This window comes from Ylistrum balloti, unplaced genomic scaffold (assembly GCF_031769215.1).
Source record: "Ylistrum balloti isolate Yb309-2 unplaced genomic scaffold, AGI_CSIRO_Ybal_v1 Utg370822, whole genome shotgun sequence".
Classification (NCBI taxonomy): Eukaryota; Metazoa; Mollusca; class Bivalvia; order Pectinida; family Pectinidae; genus Ylistrum; species Ylistrum balloti.
Window position 1 is genome coordinate 39,468 of NW_026782475.1, and position 14,848 is coordinate 54,315.

Below are 14,848 nucleotides of genomic sequence, written 5' to 3' on the forward strand. Positions count from 1 at the left end.
TTTGCTGTTGTTGGGAATGAAAGCTAGGTTCAATAATTTAAAAACAGGGTGTTATTTCAAAACTTGAAAAGTGACCTTCAATCCATGACAACTAAGGTAAATTTGACTCTGAATGTGAAATATTCGTGCAGCCAAGTGAAATATTAGGGTTTGGTAATTACCATTTGTCAGGTGATGATTGGAAAGTTTTAGAAATTTCGGAACTATTCAAAATTGATGTCGGTTCATAAGCAGCTCTGGATTTAAACACTGTTGATGTCTTCCATTTGACTGGCAACATTGTATTTTAGCTGATTCTTTGAATACAATTTTGTCAAGGCATTAAGTTTTGAACCTATAGAAATGTGTATCTTGTTGAAACTTCTATATATATATACATCACCTACGGGCAATGTACAGTGCTTTAAAATTTGGTCATTGCAATGTTCACCTCAAGGAAAATCATCAAATAAGTTGCCTTTACATCTAAGATCAAAGTTAATCTTTTTCCCCCCTATAATTCTTGTCCAGTTCATGAGATAAATTGATAAAAAAACTTTTGAAGTCACTTGATTACATGTCAGTTATAACAGAGTAGATGTCAAGATCAAAGTTCAATTTTAAATCTTTTTGCTGGTTTGTATGTTATTGCAACTTCCTGAAGCAGAATTCAGCAAAAATATCTCTCAAAAGTCTCTTGGGGAAAAAAGACATTAAAACATGAGAAAGGAAATCCTAATGTCAAATGATGAGAGATGTCTGTTGCTTTTCAAAAAACCAAAAACCAAAAAAAAAAAAAACAACATTCGTGCTACTTTTTGTCATACAGTATATTCACCCCCCTACTATGAATTAATGTTTTGTTCTCCCAGCTTTTTACAGAATAATTCAGTATACAACAAAGAAATATTAAACCAATAAACCATTAATTTTTTGCACTTTATTTGATATCATTGACATTTCAACACAAAATCAGTGTTACAGAAGATGGGAGACAGTATGATATATGGTAAAGATGATATTAAATGTGTCCCTTTGATTGCTATAAATATTTCTAGGATATGGTAAAAATACTGTTTATTCACATTTTTCAGTTTACACTGCTCTACAAGTTGAGTGGAATAATAAGATTACATGTAGTGTGGCATCATACTCAATGTCGTGCTTGACAACAAGGCTGTACACTTTATTTAAATATGCTATTCACATTTCTGCAACTTTCTGATATTGTCTTGTGAGATTTACAGCTTAAAGTATTATGAGTTTCGGGAATTACAGAAATTATCAAAATATCTTTGTGTAGGTACAATAAAATTTATTCTAATGTTGCTACACCAGCAACTAAGAAATCCTACAGAGTGAATGCAGAGTATATATAAAGAACAGGTCTGACTGGTTTATAATGAAAGGGATATTATTAGATGTCTCCGTTCATTGTCAGTGTGAATTATATGTTTCAAGTTAAAATTGAAATAAAATGTAGTTTTCCATATAAATTATCATATACAGAAATGTTATGGGTGATGTATAAATTCATAATTTCAGTATTTGTCAATGAAATCACAACATTGCTTTCTCGTGACAATGTACAAATGCTTCTATAAACAGTCATGATTTAACAATATATTGTAACAAGTCAACAAGGTGAACAATTCACCTGGTAACCTGGATCTGAAAATCGGGTCACTATGACATCAAGAATGACAATACTCGCATACATACACTTTCCAGTAGACTAGTCTGGTTTTTCAAACACATATACATGTAAACACTCTCTCTACACTGTAGTCACCCTTTTCAAGCACAATTGAGTAACAATCTTTCACACATCTGAAGCCCTACTTCCTTGCAGTGAAATCCTGCTGTCCATTTTTATAATAGTAGATCACATATACATTGACCACTCTTACTTTTGACATCTCTCATTCTTCAATTCTCTCCTTTGTCATAAAAAAAACCATGATTCTAACCCTCATTAAAATGAACACTTGTGAATTCATAAGAAAAACAAACTCAAGTCTTGAAAACCATTAGATCAAACAAAATAAACAGAAATAAATTACTTGATACACTACAACAGACGTGTCTACTACTACCTATTTGGTAAGTAAATAACACTAGCCCACATCACATTTACATTAGTTTTAAATGTCTGCACTAATATTTTTGCCTCATCCCACCTCATCATCAATGATTGAAGATGTATCTGTGAAAAAAATAGTTGGTAAGGAGAGGAGTAATTCGAAAGTTGTTCAAGGAAAGTGAATGGATAATATTTCATGGAAATGGACACATTATCTATTTTCGCAATTTCATCAATGGAAACAGCCAAATACTGTAAACCAACTTATTTTCTTAGGCAATTAAAATAAATTTGCAAAAAGTAATCACGGCAAAATAGTTTCAATCACAGGTACAGTAGGCCTTTTACATGTAAACTTTGGGTTTATGTTTCTAGTCGGCCAATAGATGACTGCCTATCTGGCAATAATAGTAATAATTTCATATATGAAAGACAATTTCTATTAAGCAATAGATTTTTACTCGTCCAGTGTTAAATATCTGGATTTAGTAACCTAGAACATATCACTTTACATTCAGTTGGTTTTATCCTAATTAAAAAAACCTTTAACGACATAATGATGATCCTAACAGTAGACTGGACTGGAAAGTACTCCGTTAAACTAACTGACAATCCGCACTTGCTCGGTATCAATGCCAGCTCAGTAAGAAAGACGTGTGAAAAAATGAAAACAACTCAACTTTCGCAAAGTCAATACAATATGTGCAATCTACCATCATTAATCCAGCAGTTTGCGATTTGCACTAAAATCTGACAAAAGGGACCTGAAAACGGGTCCTAAATACATGGATCTAGGACTGTAAATTGTGAAATTAAATTGTTACAAAAACCATAACATATTGAAAGCACAAACTTAAGTCACCTTGAAAATAAGTTGGTTTACAACAAACCTCTCGAAAACAAACTAATATTATTGCATGCATTAGACCTCCCCTTATTATAACAGGAAAAATGCTTGCACTCAAAAAAGAAAAACAGCACTACCAGAATCAAATTTTACATGTACCTCTTTTATCAGTAGAAATTAAATTCATTGGAATTGTTATCATATTTGATTAATTCATGATTAAGAATAAAACTTCCACTGGACATAACAAATTTAAAGAGTTACTATTTGCGTATTTTCATCTATCATTATTCAAAACTGAAGAGAAAGCACTATAATCTTAGTCAGTATTGGCGCACTCTGACTACAACAAAGTGACTGAAAATTGTTTACTTTGTTGAATAAATACATCAACAATTTGATGTAATAATGCAATAACTAGAGCAAACTAAAACCTGATTAAGTCCAAGTACAGACATTACCATCAGAGTAACTTTCTATAAGAACATGTAAAAATCTATAGTTTTTCTTTTAACTAAGAGCTGAGAAACAACCGTCAAACTTATTCTTAACTTTGTGCTGCATATTGCTGCAGTTAATGACATTTTAATTCTAAACTAAATATCCCATGCTTTCACACAATCTAAATTTGAAAAATATTTTTTTTCTACCAATTAGAAAATGAGGCAGTTATGACAACTTGGGAACATGCAAGTTCAGAAATGCTAATAATTATTTATTTGGAGATATAAAGGATCATATTAACAGGTTCCTTCTATCCCCCCTCCAAATTTACTTTGGTCCAGCCGTTTTGCTAACTGAAGTGAAATTGACCACACCACATTTTAATTCCTGTGGTCCAATTCAAACGTTAAAAAAAATAATTAATATTCTTGGAATTAGGCAAAAGCTAAACCTGTAAATAAAACAGCAGAGAACAGACGAAAGACATAGAAAGAAAGGAAAGAATCATTTGGAAGGATTGGAAAATGCAAACTCTGGTGATAAAGATCATGATTACAGTATATCATAAATATATACAAGTAATGTACATAGTGAAATGCAGTAACAGTTTAAACAATGGTTGTAGTTTGTATAAATTAACACATGCACTGTTCCCTTGCATAACAGATGAGGCCTTGTTTAAGGTTTACATAGTCATATGTTTACTTGTAATATTGCCCGAATTAGAAGCTCTGAGGGGCACTGTCCGGTAGTCGGAGGTGAAAGAATCACACAGCTACCCTTATCGCAAATCCGAGATCTTAAGATAATGACACTTCACTGTGGCATGTCTTTTGTTCTTGGTAACACAACCAATGAGGGTTTTTCCACCTAAGTGGTTGTTGTAGCCGGAGGTGCTGCAGATCGTACACGTCCTGATCCAGACTTTGACGTCATTAGACGTTCAACCATTGTCTTGGCGTAGCGTATTCTACTTGCCAGTTCTTTAGAACACCCGTATTTCTCTATCAACGATAGTCTGAATATATGGAAGTCTCTCTTCTCATCAATGTAGGTCACAGCCTGCATCAATGGACACAGAATTATTTTTGTGTGGTCCTGGAAGAAGTTGATCTGAAAATAAAAACAAAAATTATTTATGTTTGTAAATTAAGAAAGACTTTCATCAAAACCATATTAAAGGTGTGACCAAGTTGATTTTAAACATTGAGAACTAAATCTAAGCATAAGCTGAGCCAGAATGTGCAAAATATTAACTTTTCACTGACATATATTTGATATATATTTCATAAACTACCTCCTTTTGCTATACTGTAAAGTCAGATAATTTCGTCGGGCTCAATTTTTCGTGGTTTTTCAAATATAACTATTTCATGGACACTTGATTTTTACAGATAATTACAGCTCCCTAAGTCTACTTGTACTAATTTTGATTTGTTGATAAAGAGTAACCAAGAAAGTTAATGAAAAGACCCCCTCCCCCATGAAAATGAATGATTTTGCAGAATAGGTGAGGACAAATCCAATCACTGAGTTAGGAATTTCATATCAGAATATTTATAAAACAAAGCTCAACACAAAGTATAGACAAAGACTCTCTGCCACTGCCCTTACCTGTAGTGTACCATTGCTGAGATGGAGGACGATAGCACTTCGCGTTCTGAACCAAGTCCTTAGGAAAGGTAGACGAGTCATGTCATCACCTTCTCGAGGAGTCATGTTCGCACCAGCCTGTAATGAAATAACATTATTATATAGTCTGTTTACCTAATAACTGCAATTCTTAAGACTGAGGCAACAAGGATGTTGTTATTACACACATAAACTCAGGAGAACAGAAAGAATCAAGAAATTCCATTCAGGTTGAGGTGCTCAAGAAAACCAAACTTCAAAAGTGTGATAATTTTTTTAATGTAACTACTTCTAGGTGGTCCATTTTTAACAATCCGCAAGTTTCCATTTAGGCTAGAGATTTTACATGGAGAGCCAACAGTATAACCTGCCTAAACTGGAGTATTGTAACAAATTTTTGAATTCATGACCCAATTACAACAAGTCCAGATTCTACAGTATTGTGGAATTATCAGATATTGAAAATGTAGCAATAATTTAATTATCTAATAACAGAAAATTAAAGTAAGAGTGATATGCATATTTCTGTAGTTTTTTTTATCTAAGAGAGACAATTTTCTACCAATTCAAAAGAAGTCGGACATAGAAAATAGACAGACAAGAATGAAGATTGCAACCCCGGTGAATAAAAGCTTAGCCACACAGAACGTTTCCCTTATAACCAGATTGGTAGAGCTAAGTCTAGTAAACTGGAGTTCCCTTTATTGATTGCTAGCAGAGGAAATGAAACAAATTATGATCCCTTTGTACAGACTCTTAAATTTATAAAACAGGAGCTCTAAACCGAAGGTCCCTCAGGTAACTGCTGTTACATAATCTTAAATTTATAAAACAGGTGTGCTCTAATAAACTGGAAGTTTCTTATGCAATCCTCAGCAGAGGACATAAAACAAATAATGACCATTTTTACATATTCTTAAGTTTGAGATTTCTGTTTTAGAAAAAAAAGGGGAATTGCTATTCAGTGTTTGTATCAAAACCAATGTAAATGTGTATTCTAAGCACTGACAAAAAGAATGGTTCAAATCTAAAAGATAACAGACTGTCTTTGCCAGCAAACAGCTTTTAACACCAAAACTGCATGGCTATCATCAGAGGTACCCTTACCTTTAACAAATGCTCATTCATGTAATTTCTGAAATATTTAAGCAGCGTCACTTTCTTGTTGAGAGTCTCAGGGAACACTTTGATGGTGTGGTAGTGTTCTGTACTGTCACGTTCAATATACTGCACATTCCTGAAACAATAACAATGACCTCTTGAAAACAGGACACATTAATTTTTAAGAGGGATTTATTTTTTGTTGAATTTGAAGGTACTCTAAACGTTAAACAGACAGAAGTTGAAATGAATTATAATACTGGTGAGTTTTGGGAGCAAGATTTATTCATGAAATCAAATGCCAATGAAAATGAATTAAAAAAAAAAAAAACAAAAAAACCCAGAAAATTTGACCCCCCCCCCCCCCCCCCCCCCCCCCCAATGTGTGACCTTGATAGTGTAAGGAATTAAATCTATGACCTAACCACAACATATCATCTGGTTGTCAATAAATTGAATTCAAGGTATACACTTTGTTGGTTGAAACAGGCTTGAACAGGTGTGGTACTTACTCTCCGTTGGCCAGAAGAATGAGTCGAGTGGAGTCATTGAAGAGAACTCCAACACTGTTATCACACATCTGATAGCCGAGGCCGTACTTGTCCGAGTAGTCTACCCACTTACTCACCCAGTATATGGGGATACAGGCAGGGTCCAGGGCATCCTCTGTAGCAAACAGAAATAATTTTATGTTTAAATCTGAGCATGTGGTTTCAAGTTTACATTTCTGCTTTTTAAAACAAAACTTTCATAATCTTTGTCTGGTTTTTAAAGTTTTCTTTTCAATTTGCAACATTTTAGAATTGTAACAATGAGTAGATAACTGATTAAAGTTACATTGTGTGACACAATCTACTGTAACAGATTAATCTGTCAAGCATACTAATTGTGAGATTAAGCAGAATGCGAAATGCAAAAGTCCTCAGTTGATTTGATAAGAAATAAGATGACTGGTCAAATATGTTGGGTTACACAAGACATCAGAAAACTTGAGCCAAGTATTACAGACAATTGTCTGTGATTGAGAACAATGGATCCACTTTCATCTGAATGTACACATATCAACATCAGATACTAAAGTACAAACCTTCTTGAACTAGGGCTCTCTCTGAGGGCCGAGCAGCTACTACAGCACCCAACTGGGCAAACAAGTCGGACAGGTAGAAATCTGTTGGTTCATCACCTGTAGTTTAATATTTAGAAATTTATAATCCATGTGATGCTGGATATTTATTCATTTACAAAGGATAGATTTAGAAACACAGGTTTCGTCTATAAACTCATTCTAACCCTGGTATTCATAATCATTTTAATTGAATGCCTTGCTCATCAGTATTTACTCATTTCAGAAAACCTCCTTGATATAATTTCATCATGTAAGTCATCAGGATCCTATGGAGCCCCCATTCCCAATTGCATTTATCTTATTACATGCCCAAATCCCCAAAATATTAGTTTACTCCTTAAAATATCCTCCACAACTGATCCCAAAATGAGGCCTTTCCGAAATGAATGGAAAAAATCCCTGAACATTTTCCAAATTTCTTAACTGATGTGACTTAAGCTTTTTTATCATGAATATTGTAGACAAAACAAGGATTACTGAATAATTTCATGTACTCACTTCCTTTTCTGCTCCGTACATCCCCTTCCTCACCGTCGTTAACTTCAGGACGTTTCTCATCTTTCTTCATCATTTCAGGTAAGGCTGTGGCGGGTCTCGTATTAGGGTCTGTCAAATAGGTAGATAAAATGTCTGTTCTCAATACAGTACTACTATTCTCAAGCATGCTATAATGAAGGAATATTGTACATATCTTCCAAATATTTGGGAACAAATATATTCAGTTCTGATTCACATTTGGATACAGTGAAGAAATATATTCTCAAATGGTCAGAGATGATTCTTTAATGACATACTGAACTTTATGCTAACTTTGAAAATGACACTGATCAAATTCAGATTCTTATTTAAATGGACAGCAAGAACTGTCAATCATTGACCAGCTACTGTAATATTCCCCCTCCCATGCATTGTCAAAGTTTGCTTCATGGTCATGTAGTGTGAAGTCCTATGCTAATGCAGTAATTTAGCCCATCAAAATAAGAAGAGTGAAGAGAATGAGACAAATGTATGTACTATGCACCGAATTAGCTTTAAAAAAAATCAACATTTTGGTTTTAAAAACTTTGCAGATAGGTTTTTGAAAACATGGCTTGACAATAAACAATTTTTCTGTACAAGTATCTATGTATTTGGTCAGTAAAATGACCAGCATGACTGATCATATGCTCACCATGTCACTTGTGTGTAATTAATCACTCATTCATAACCTCATGTTAACAAGTTTTCCCCGTTTTATTTTTACAATAAACTGTAATCTGTTTTATATATCTAATAGTATATAATGGTTAAATTCTGATTTCCTTTCATCAATACCTAAGATATTGAAAGTAAAATCTGAGGCCGCCATTTTGTTGTCAGTGTAAACAACCTGGCACAACCCAGCCAATTTCAGGGTATTTAATTGTTTTAATAAATGAAAACGCTTGAAAGACATGAAGATTATCATAACTGAAGGTTTCATACTCATTATTTATTTGATAATTATTTTGTCGGTCAATTTCTACATATGACCCATTCGTTTCATGACATCACAAAGGAAAGAAGACATGTTTACTGTGACATCAGAAGAGAACATGAATATGCTTAGAGTTGAATCAATATGTACCTTCAATACAAAATAGTACTTTACACATCTAAGGTTAAACCAAGCATGCTAACCTTTACCTGCTCTGTTGATTTCGTGTAATGGGCGCCTAGACATAGATTCCGATTTTGCAAGTGTGTCAAAGCGTGGTGCCATCGTCAGACAACTTGTAGGCAAGCGACTTGGCAAGTAACCTGAAATCACATATCAAAGTCTTACAACATTCTCTTAACTTTCTTGAACTTTTCTCTGTGCTTTTTAAAAAGTATTGCATTTCCCTCCACTTTTAAATCTGAATGAAATATAGATTTTATACAATCGTTCCTCGCTATAAATCAATTCATTTTGAATTCTGAATGACCTTTCCTTGCTTTTTTGTAATTTTGATTTTAATTCAACTGTTCTATACTATTAAATCATTTGATATTGCCAAAGTTCCATATTGACTTCTGACACAACTGCAGTGTCAAATGAAGGTGAAATTGATGCAAAGTGTGAATATTTTCACAATGATTTAAAAATGTTTAATTACACAACTTTGTTAGATCCCCCTCTCTTTTCTTGTCCTAAATACATACCACACGTGAAAAACTCATCATCCAGCATTTTTTCCATGTTGGGTCTGTCTGTGGGATCAGCCTTGAGCAACTTGATGATGAGGTTTTTGGCAGGCTGACTTACTCGGGATGGTATATGATACTCATTCTTTTTTATTCTCATGTAGGTATCCTTCAAGCAGGTTGTTTCAAAGGGAGGCTTACCAACCAGCAATGTATACCTAGTAAGTACAAAGTCAAAACTCAGGGTAAAGGAACTGCAGTGTACACCTAGTAAGTACTAAGTCAAAACTTAGGGTAAAGGAACAGCAGTGTATACCTAGTAAGTACTAAGTCAAAACTTAGGGTAAAGGAACAGCAGTGTATACCTAGTAAGTACTAAGTCAAAACTCAGGGTAGAGGGACAGCAGTGTATACCTAGTAAGTACCAAGTCATAACTCAGGGTAGAGGAACAGCAGTGTATACCTAGTAAGTACTAAGTCAAAACTCAGGGTAGAGGGACAGCAGTGTATACCTAGTAAGTACCAAGTCATAACTCAGGGTAGAGGAACAGCAGTGTATACCTAGTAAGTACCAAGTCAAAAGTTAGGGTAAAGAGTCAAGTCTCTCACTCAAAAACTATTCCATCTTAAAATATAATGATGCAATCATGAAATTTTATATGAGTCACAAGTGTGGATGAAATGAGTAAAGTTAGATAAAAAAAAAAATGCTAACATGGTCTCAAGTCATTCAAGGGTATCACAAAGGTTAATAAAAATATAGGGCCAACAGCACACCTGTTTGTGAGCTTTTGTGTTCTCTTTAAGTGTCAAAAATAATTGATAAAGTTAATTTTAAGAGAATTATCAATCAAGCTTTAAACCAGAAAATAAAGTAAGCAGTATCATGATGCGTAATGGAGTTACACAGTAATTCCCTACAATATTTCAGGGATGTGGACTTTATAATGATAAAACCTCAGTGAATTACTCACACAATACAACCAAGTGACCATACATCCACTTCAAAACTGTGTCCTTTTTTGTTGAGTACCTCTGGGGCAATATAATTTGGTGTTCCACATAACGTTCTGAAAAACAAACATGTAAGGTTTACATTATAATCCAAACCATGAGTGACAAATCAAGTAAATCGAGAGAAAAAAAAGACTTTCCAGAAAAATAAATATGATGTGCAACTATTTGCATGAATTCAGTCGACATTTCACACCCAAAATCAGAAATGATAGATTTTGCAAAAATTGAAATTTTACATCTTGAAGGATTTTGACAAGAAATACTAACAGATTTGGATGTGATTAGATTCATGTCAGACACCATTCAAACAAACATTTTTACCAGTATATGACATGCCATGAAGATGTACTCGGACAGTGTATTTGCACATGCCAATAACTATTTAAAAAATTACATTTACTACTGTGTTAAAAATCAGAATCAGAAATAAAAACCTTGGGAAACAAATTTCTTGAATGGACATTGACTACAGACACTTCAATTTTTCTTCCAAACTTTGAAAACTTTTAACAATATGTAAGTTTATACCCTTAAAAAACATTAAATGCACTTGTAACCCACCGTTTCCTTTCTCCATCATAATCCACACGTGTGGCAAGCCCAAAGTCACCAATTTTAATTTCCATGTCGTCATTGATAAAAAGATTTCCAAGTTTCAAATCCCTGTGGATGATTTTATTACTGTGGAGATATTGACAGGCTAGAATAACCTGTCGCACCAGGTAGCGTGTCTCTGGCTCTGTGATGGCTTTTCTTCTCTTGTGAAGTTCCATGAGCGACTGAAAAACAAAGTTTTTTGTTAAACTATTGGGATTTTCTCTGAATTTCTAATCTGAAAGTGTCTTTTCAGGAAATGTCACACCAGAGGTACTTACACACTGGTGAATAATACAGACTAAAATGAGAAGATGCCGTTCAGAAAATATATTTAAGTCAATTATGGGGCACAGCAGTAGTCATCACAGTGACTTAGACTGGATCACATTATAAGGTATCACCAGTTTATATCTAGGTATAATACATACTGGCTTTGGGACACTGAGACGACTCATTGGGAAAACTTACTCTTCTTCTACACAGCTCCAACAAAATGTAGACATTGTCAGAATCTTCAAAGAAGGAGTGGAATTTGACAATGTATTTAAAGTTGACACTACGATGGATGCTTATCTCCTGGGTCATCTGTAAAGAATCACAAAGTATCGGTAACAATAATAGACTGAAGACATATAGCACAATGTATATCTACTCAAATCCCAAATCAGCAAAAGTTGTTATCTTTACAATAAGATGTTATAACTTTTCAACACATTATTGAATGACATCATAAAACAAACTTCCAGAACAAACTTTATTTTTTAAAGTAAAACACAACTCTTACAACTCAGCATATGTTATATATTTATATCAAAGAAAAAGTTGACTGGTTTTCATAAGCATAACACACAAATGCTGTTGTGCAAGAAAAGAGATGCCATGCTATACAGAGAGATGTACATTTGAATTAAATGAAAAATTCAGTCTTACATATTCTAAATTCATTTTAATTGGAAGGTGAATATCATACCTTGTCCTTTTGGTGCTGTTTGACTAGCAATGTCTTGGACACTATCTTGCCAGCAAAGATTTCTTTTGTTTCCACATCTGTTAATTCGAAACATTTTGCAAAGCCACCCTGAAAAATATAACATATCGGAGAATCAGATGGTGTTCCACATATTAAGACAACATCAAACATTTTTAATGATACTACTCATCATAAGTAAAGATTACGGTACAACTTACTAATTGTAATAACACAAAGTTTATCTCGCTATCTATACCGAAGTCTGTGCAGCAATTAAAAAAACAAACACAAAAAAACTTTCACACTTATTGGTAGTGCAGTGATTGAAATGGTCAAACCTACTGCCTGATTTGCACATATCATAATTGCTGTGTGAAGTAACTTTGCCCCCAGTTCACTGATCACTCGGTATGAGACAGACACATGCATTATTGCAGTTATAAGCCATAGTGTACTGTTTCTTGCACTTTTCAAATACTGCTGTGTTACCCAACACTCGGGAAAATCCAGACTTGTGTGTATTTGGGGGTTGACATTTGGAAAAGGATGATAGTTTCTAATTTGTTTGATAATAAACAGTAATGTGACCCTACCTAAATTGAAACACTTTTTAAAGAAAACTGTACAAATTTTCTACAAGTGTTCTTTCTGATGATTTTAAGTATAACTTAACATGGATTTGTTTAATTTAATGTTATACAAAGGGAATGTCCAATGTAGACTGAATATTGTATTTCAATAAAACCAACATCTGAGAGCTTTAGTTGTGCATGAGGCCTCAAAAAATCTTTAGAAATTAGATACATGTTTTCCAAATTTACATCCATCCAACCTGTTGAAAAAGGAACTACATGTAAATGAAAAATTTTACCGACACTTCTTAGTCTGCCTCAGCTTTTTAATTATTTCTGATTCATTTTCTTAAATGTGGTTACAAAATGAACAATTTGCAAACCAAACACAAGATGATAATTATGAACAACACAATTTTTTCATTTCATGATTTGAAAATTTTTCTATAATTTTTTCACAAAAGTGATTACCCTTTTACAGTGACTGACAACAAAGAAAATTTTCTCTGCGTAGCACCCTGGTACAGTATTTCAACAGAAAAAATCTACAAACTGATCTTTTTATTTATCTATTTAACAGGTTTTAAGTCCACTATTACAACCTTTTAGCTGATGAAATTTTGAGTCTGGTTTGGATTTTTTAAAAACGTTTCCTGATGGTAGCCACACTTTCCTTTAGGTTTGTCAAATCATCATGTAATTGTAACATATTATGACTATGTCACACTTTACAGTGAAAGATTTTAAATAATCAAAAACTGAGTGAATTTCATTTTCCTGTTTCACTGACTTCCTCTTGAAACCCCTTTTAAGTGAAAGATATAAATTAGTTTTTCGATTCACAAATCAAAAATCTCCCCCACTCTTTCTTTTCTTTTTTGAAAATACTTCTAAAATGAATAGGTTTTCCACTTTATAAAACATGGACGACTTTAAAATTTGAGTTTAAGTTTGATGAAGTATGTTTCTATTTTAACAATGAGTGTATAAATCTAAACAATAAATATATGCTGGATGTGTAATTATATATCTGAGTGGATAATCATCTCTATTGTTAAATAAAACAAAAGAAATGACGAAGGAAGTATTGGCAGTGCCAAAATCTCATGTTGTCTGCTTAAAACATCAATATGCACACTGTTACAAATACAATGCATGACTTCACCATGTCAATCATTTTGACTTGGTCCTATTTAAAACAAAAAAATATTCCAGACTTTGAATTAATATCACCGACTCAACTTAGATGTGTACTTTTAAATATAAATAACACTACCAAAGAAAATGTAAACACCAACTTTTCTTCTATCATACAACTGACCTAGCTAGTGCTGTACACAATAAATATCAGTCAAGTAATTATATAAAGTGAGTAGTTGATTATATTATCAAGCTAAAACAAATTCATCCTTTGAAAACTTCGTCTTTCAGTTTTAATATTAACACGAACCGTTATTTTCAAATTGCATACACTCAATAGTCGATAGTGATTAACGAGCCTCGAAATATATTGAATTTTAAATAGTTTTCAATTTGAATTTGAAGTTGGCGGCGGTTTCATTAAATATTAATTGTAATTGAAGTAAGTGGCGTTTATTACTCTGTAACGTGAACGCTGCTTTTGAAAGAAAAATGGTAATATACCTCAATTCTGTATATTGTATACAATACACAATACCATCGATTGGATTTGAACACGTCGCGACACGTTTCCAACGGCCATTTTGAGGCATTTCTCTCTCAGTAGTTTTGGTTAATGGTTTAAACAAATATACAAACTGAGATATATAACGTAAATCTTTTAAGTAAATGACGAAATTATCGCATACAGATGACAATATAATTCAACAATATCGCTGTGCAGTTTTACCTTGCCCAAGAATCGTCCTTTCAAATAACGTTTGCCAGAGGTTGGATCAAGAATGATTTCTGGGATGTTGTCTTTCCTAATTTCATCCCGTCTTAATTTTGCAGCACTTGTCATTTTGAAATGCTAAATTAGAAAACGCATAAGAAGTCTGTAAACTTTTCAACCCGAGTAAATGTATTTCCAAAATTATTCCTTGTTTCCCGTCCAAACTGTAATCGTCGTCTCTAAGTGCTTCTCTTCGGAACTCACATTTTCAAATTTGCCAGTTTGTTCGTCACGAATAACAACATTTGATTTGATTGGCAGTTTCATAAAGTGAATGATTGACCTCGAATATCATTGGTCAATTATTTTACTCGGAGTATCTTTTACCTCTTCATTGTGAATGCACAGTTTTAAAGACCGATTCTCATTAGGCGAAACTGACCAATGAAAAGCTGTGACATAAAAGGCAGTTTGGAATTA

At 33.4% G+C, this 14,848-nt stretch overlaps 1 protein-coding gene across 1 annotated transcript; it reads right to left on the minus strand.

The window, feature by feature from the left end:
* Positions 1-3,871: 3,871 nt before the first annotated feature.
* Positions 3,872-14,510, minus strand: LOC132558751 (serine/threonine-protein kinase PLK1-like). Its single transcript, XM_060223346.1, has 13 exons — positions 14,384-14,510; positions 11,942-12,049; positions 11,440-11,556; positions 10,936-11,153; positions 10,332-10,427; positions 9,376-9,575; positions 8,878-8,991; positions 7,711-7,818; positions 7,174-7,269; positions 6,599-6,752; positions 6,093-6,222; positions 4,968-5,084; positions 3,872-4,466 (listed from the first exon to the last, which is right to left on the minus strand). Exons 1-13 carry the CDS (start codon positions 14,495-14,497, stop codon positions 4,224-4,226), a joined length of 1,815 nt encoding a protein of 604 aa, XP_060079329.1. The 5' UTR covers positions 14,498-14,510; the 3' UTR covers positions 3,872-4,223.
* Positions 14,511-14,848: the final 338 nt, after the last annotated feature.

Bases quoted from the DNA above. Each gene is read 5' to 3' on its own strand.
- LOC132558751 (XM_060223346.1), bottom strand. From the start codon at position 14,497: ATGACAAGTGCTGCAAAATTAAGACGGGATGAAATTAGGAAAGACAAC. The intron at 10,428-10,935 runs GTGGGTTACAAG...TTTGTTTTTCAG, and splicing joins TATGATGGAGAAAGGAAACG to AACGTTATGTGGAACACCAA. The intron at 6,753-7,173 runs GTTTGTACTTTA...TGTTTGCTACAG, and splicing joins GAGAGCCCTAGTTCAAGAAG to AGGATGCCCTGGACCCTGCC.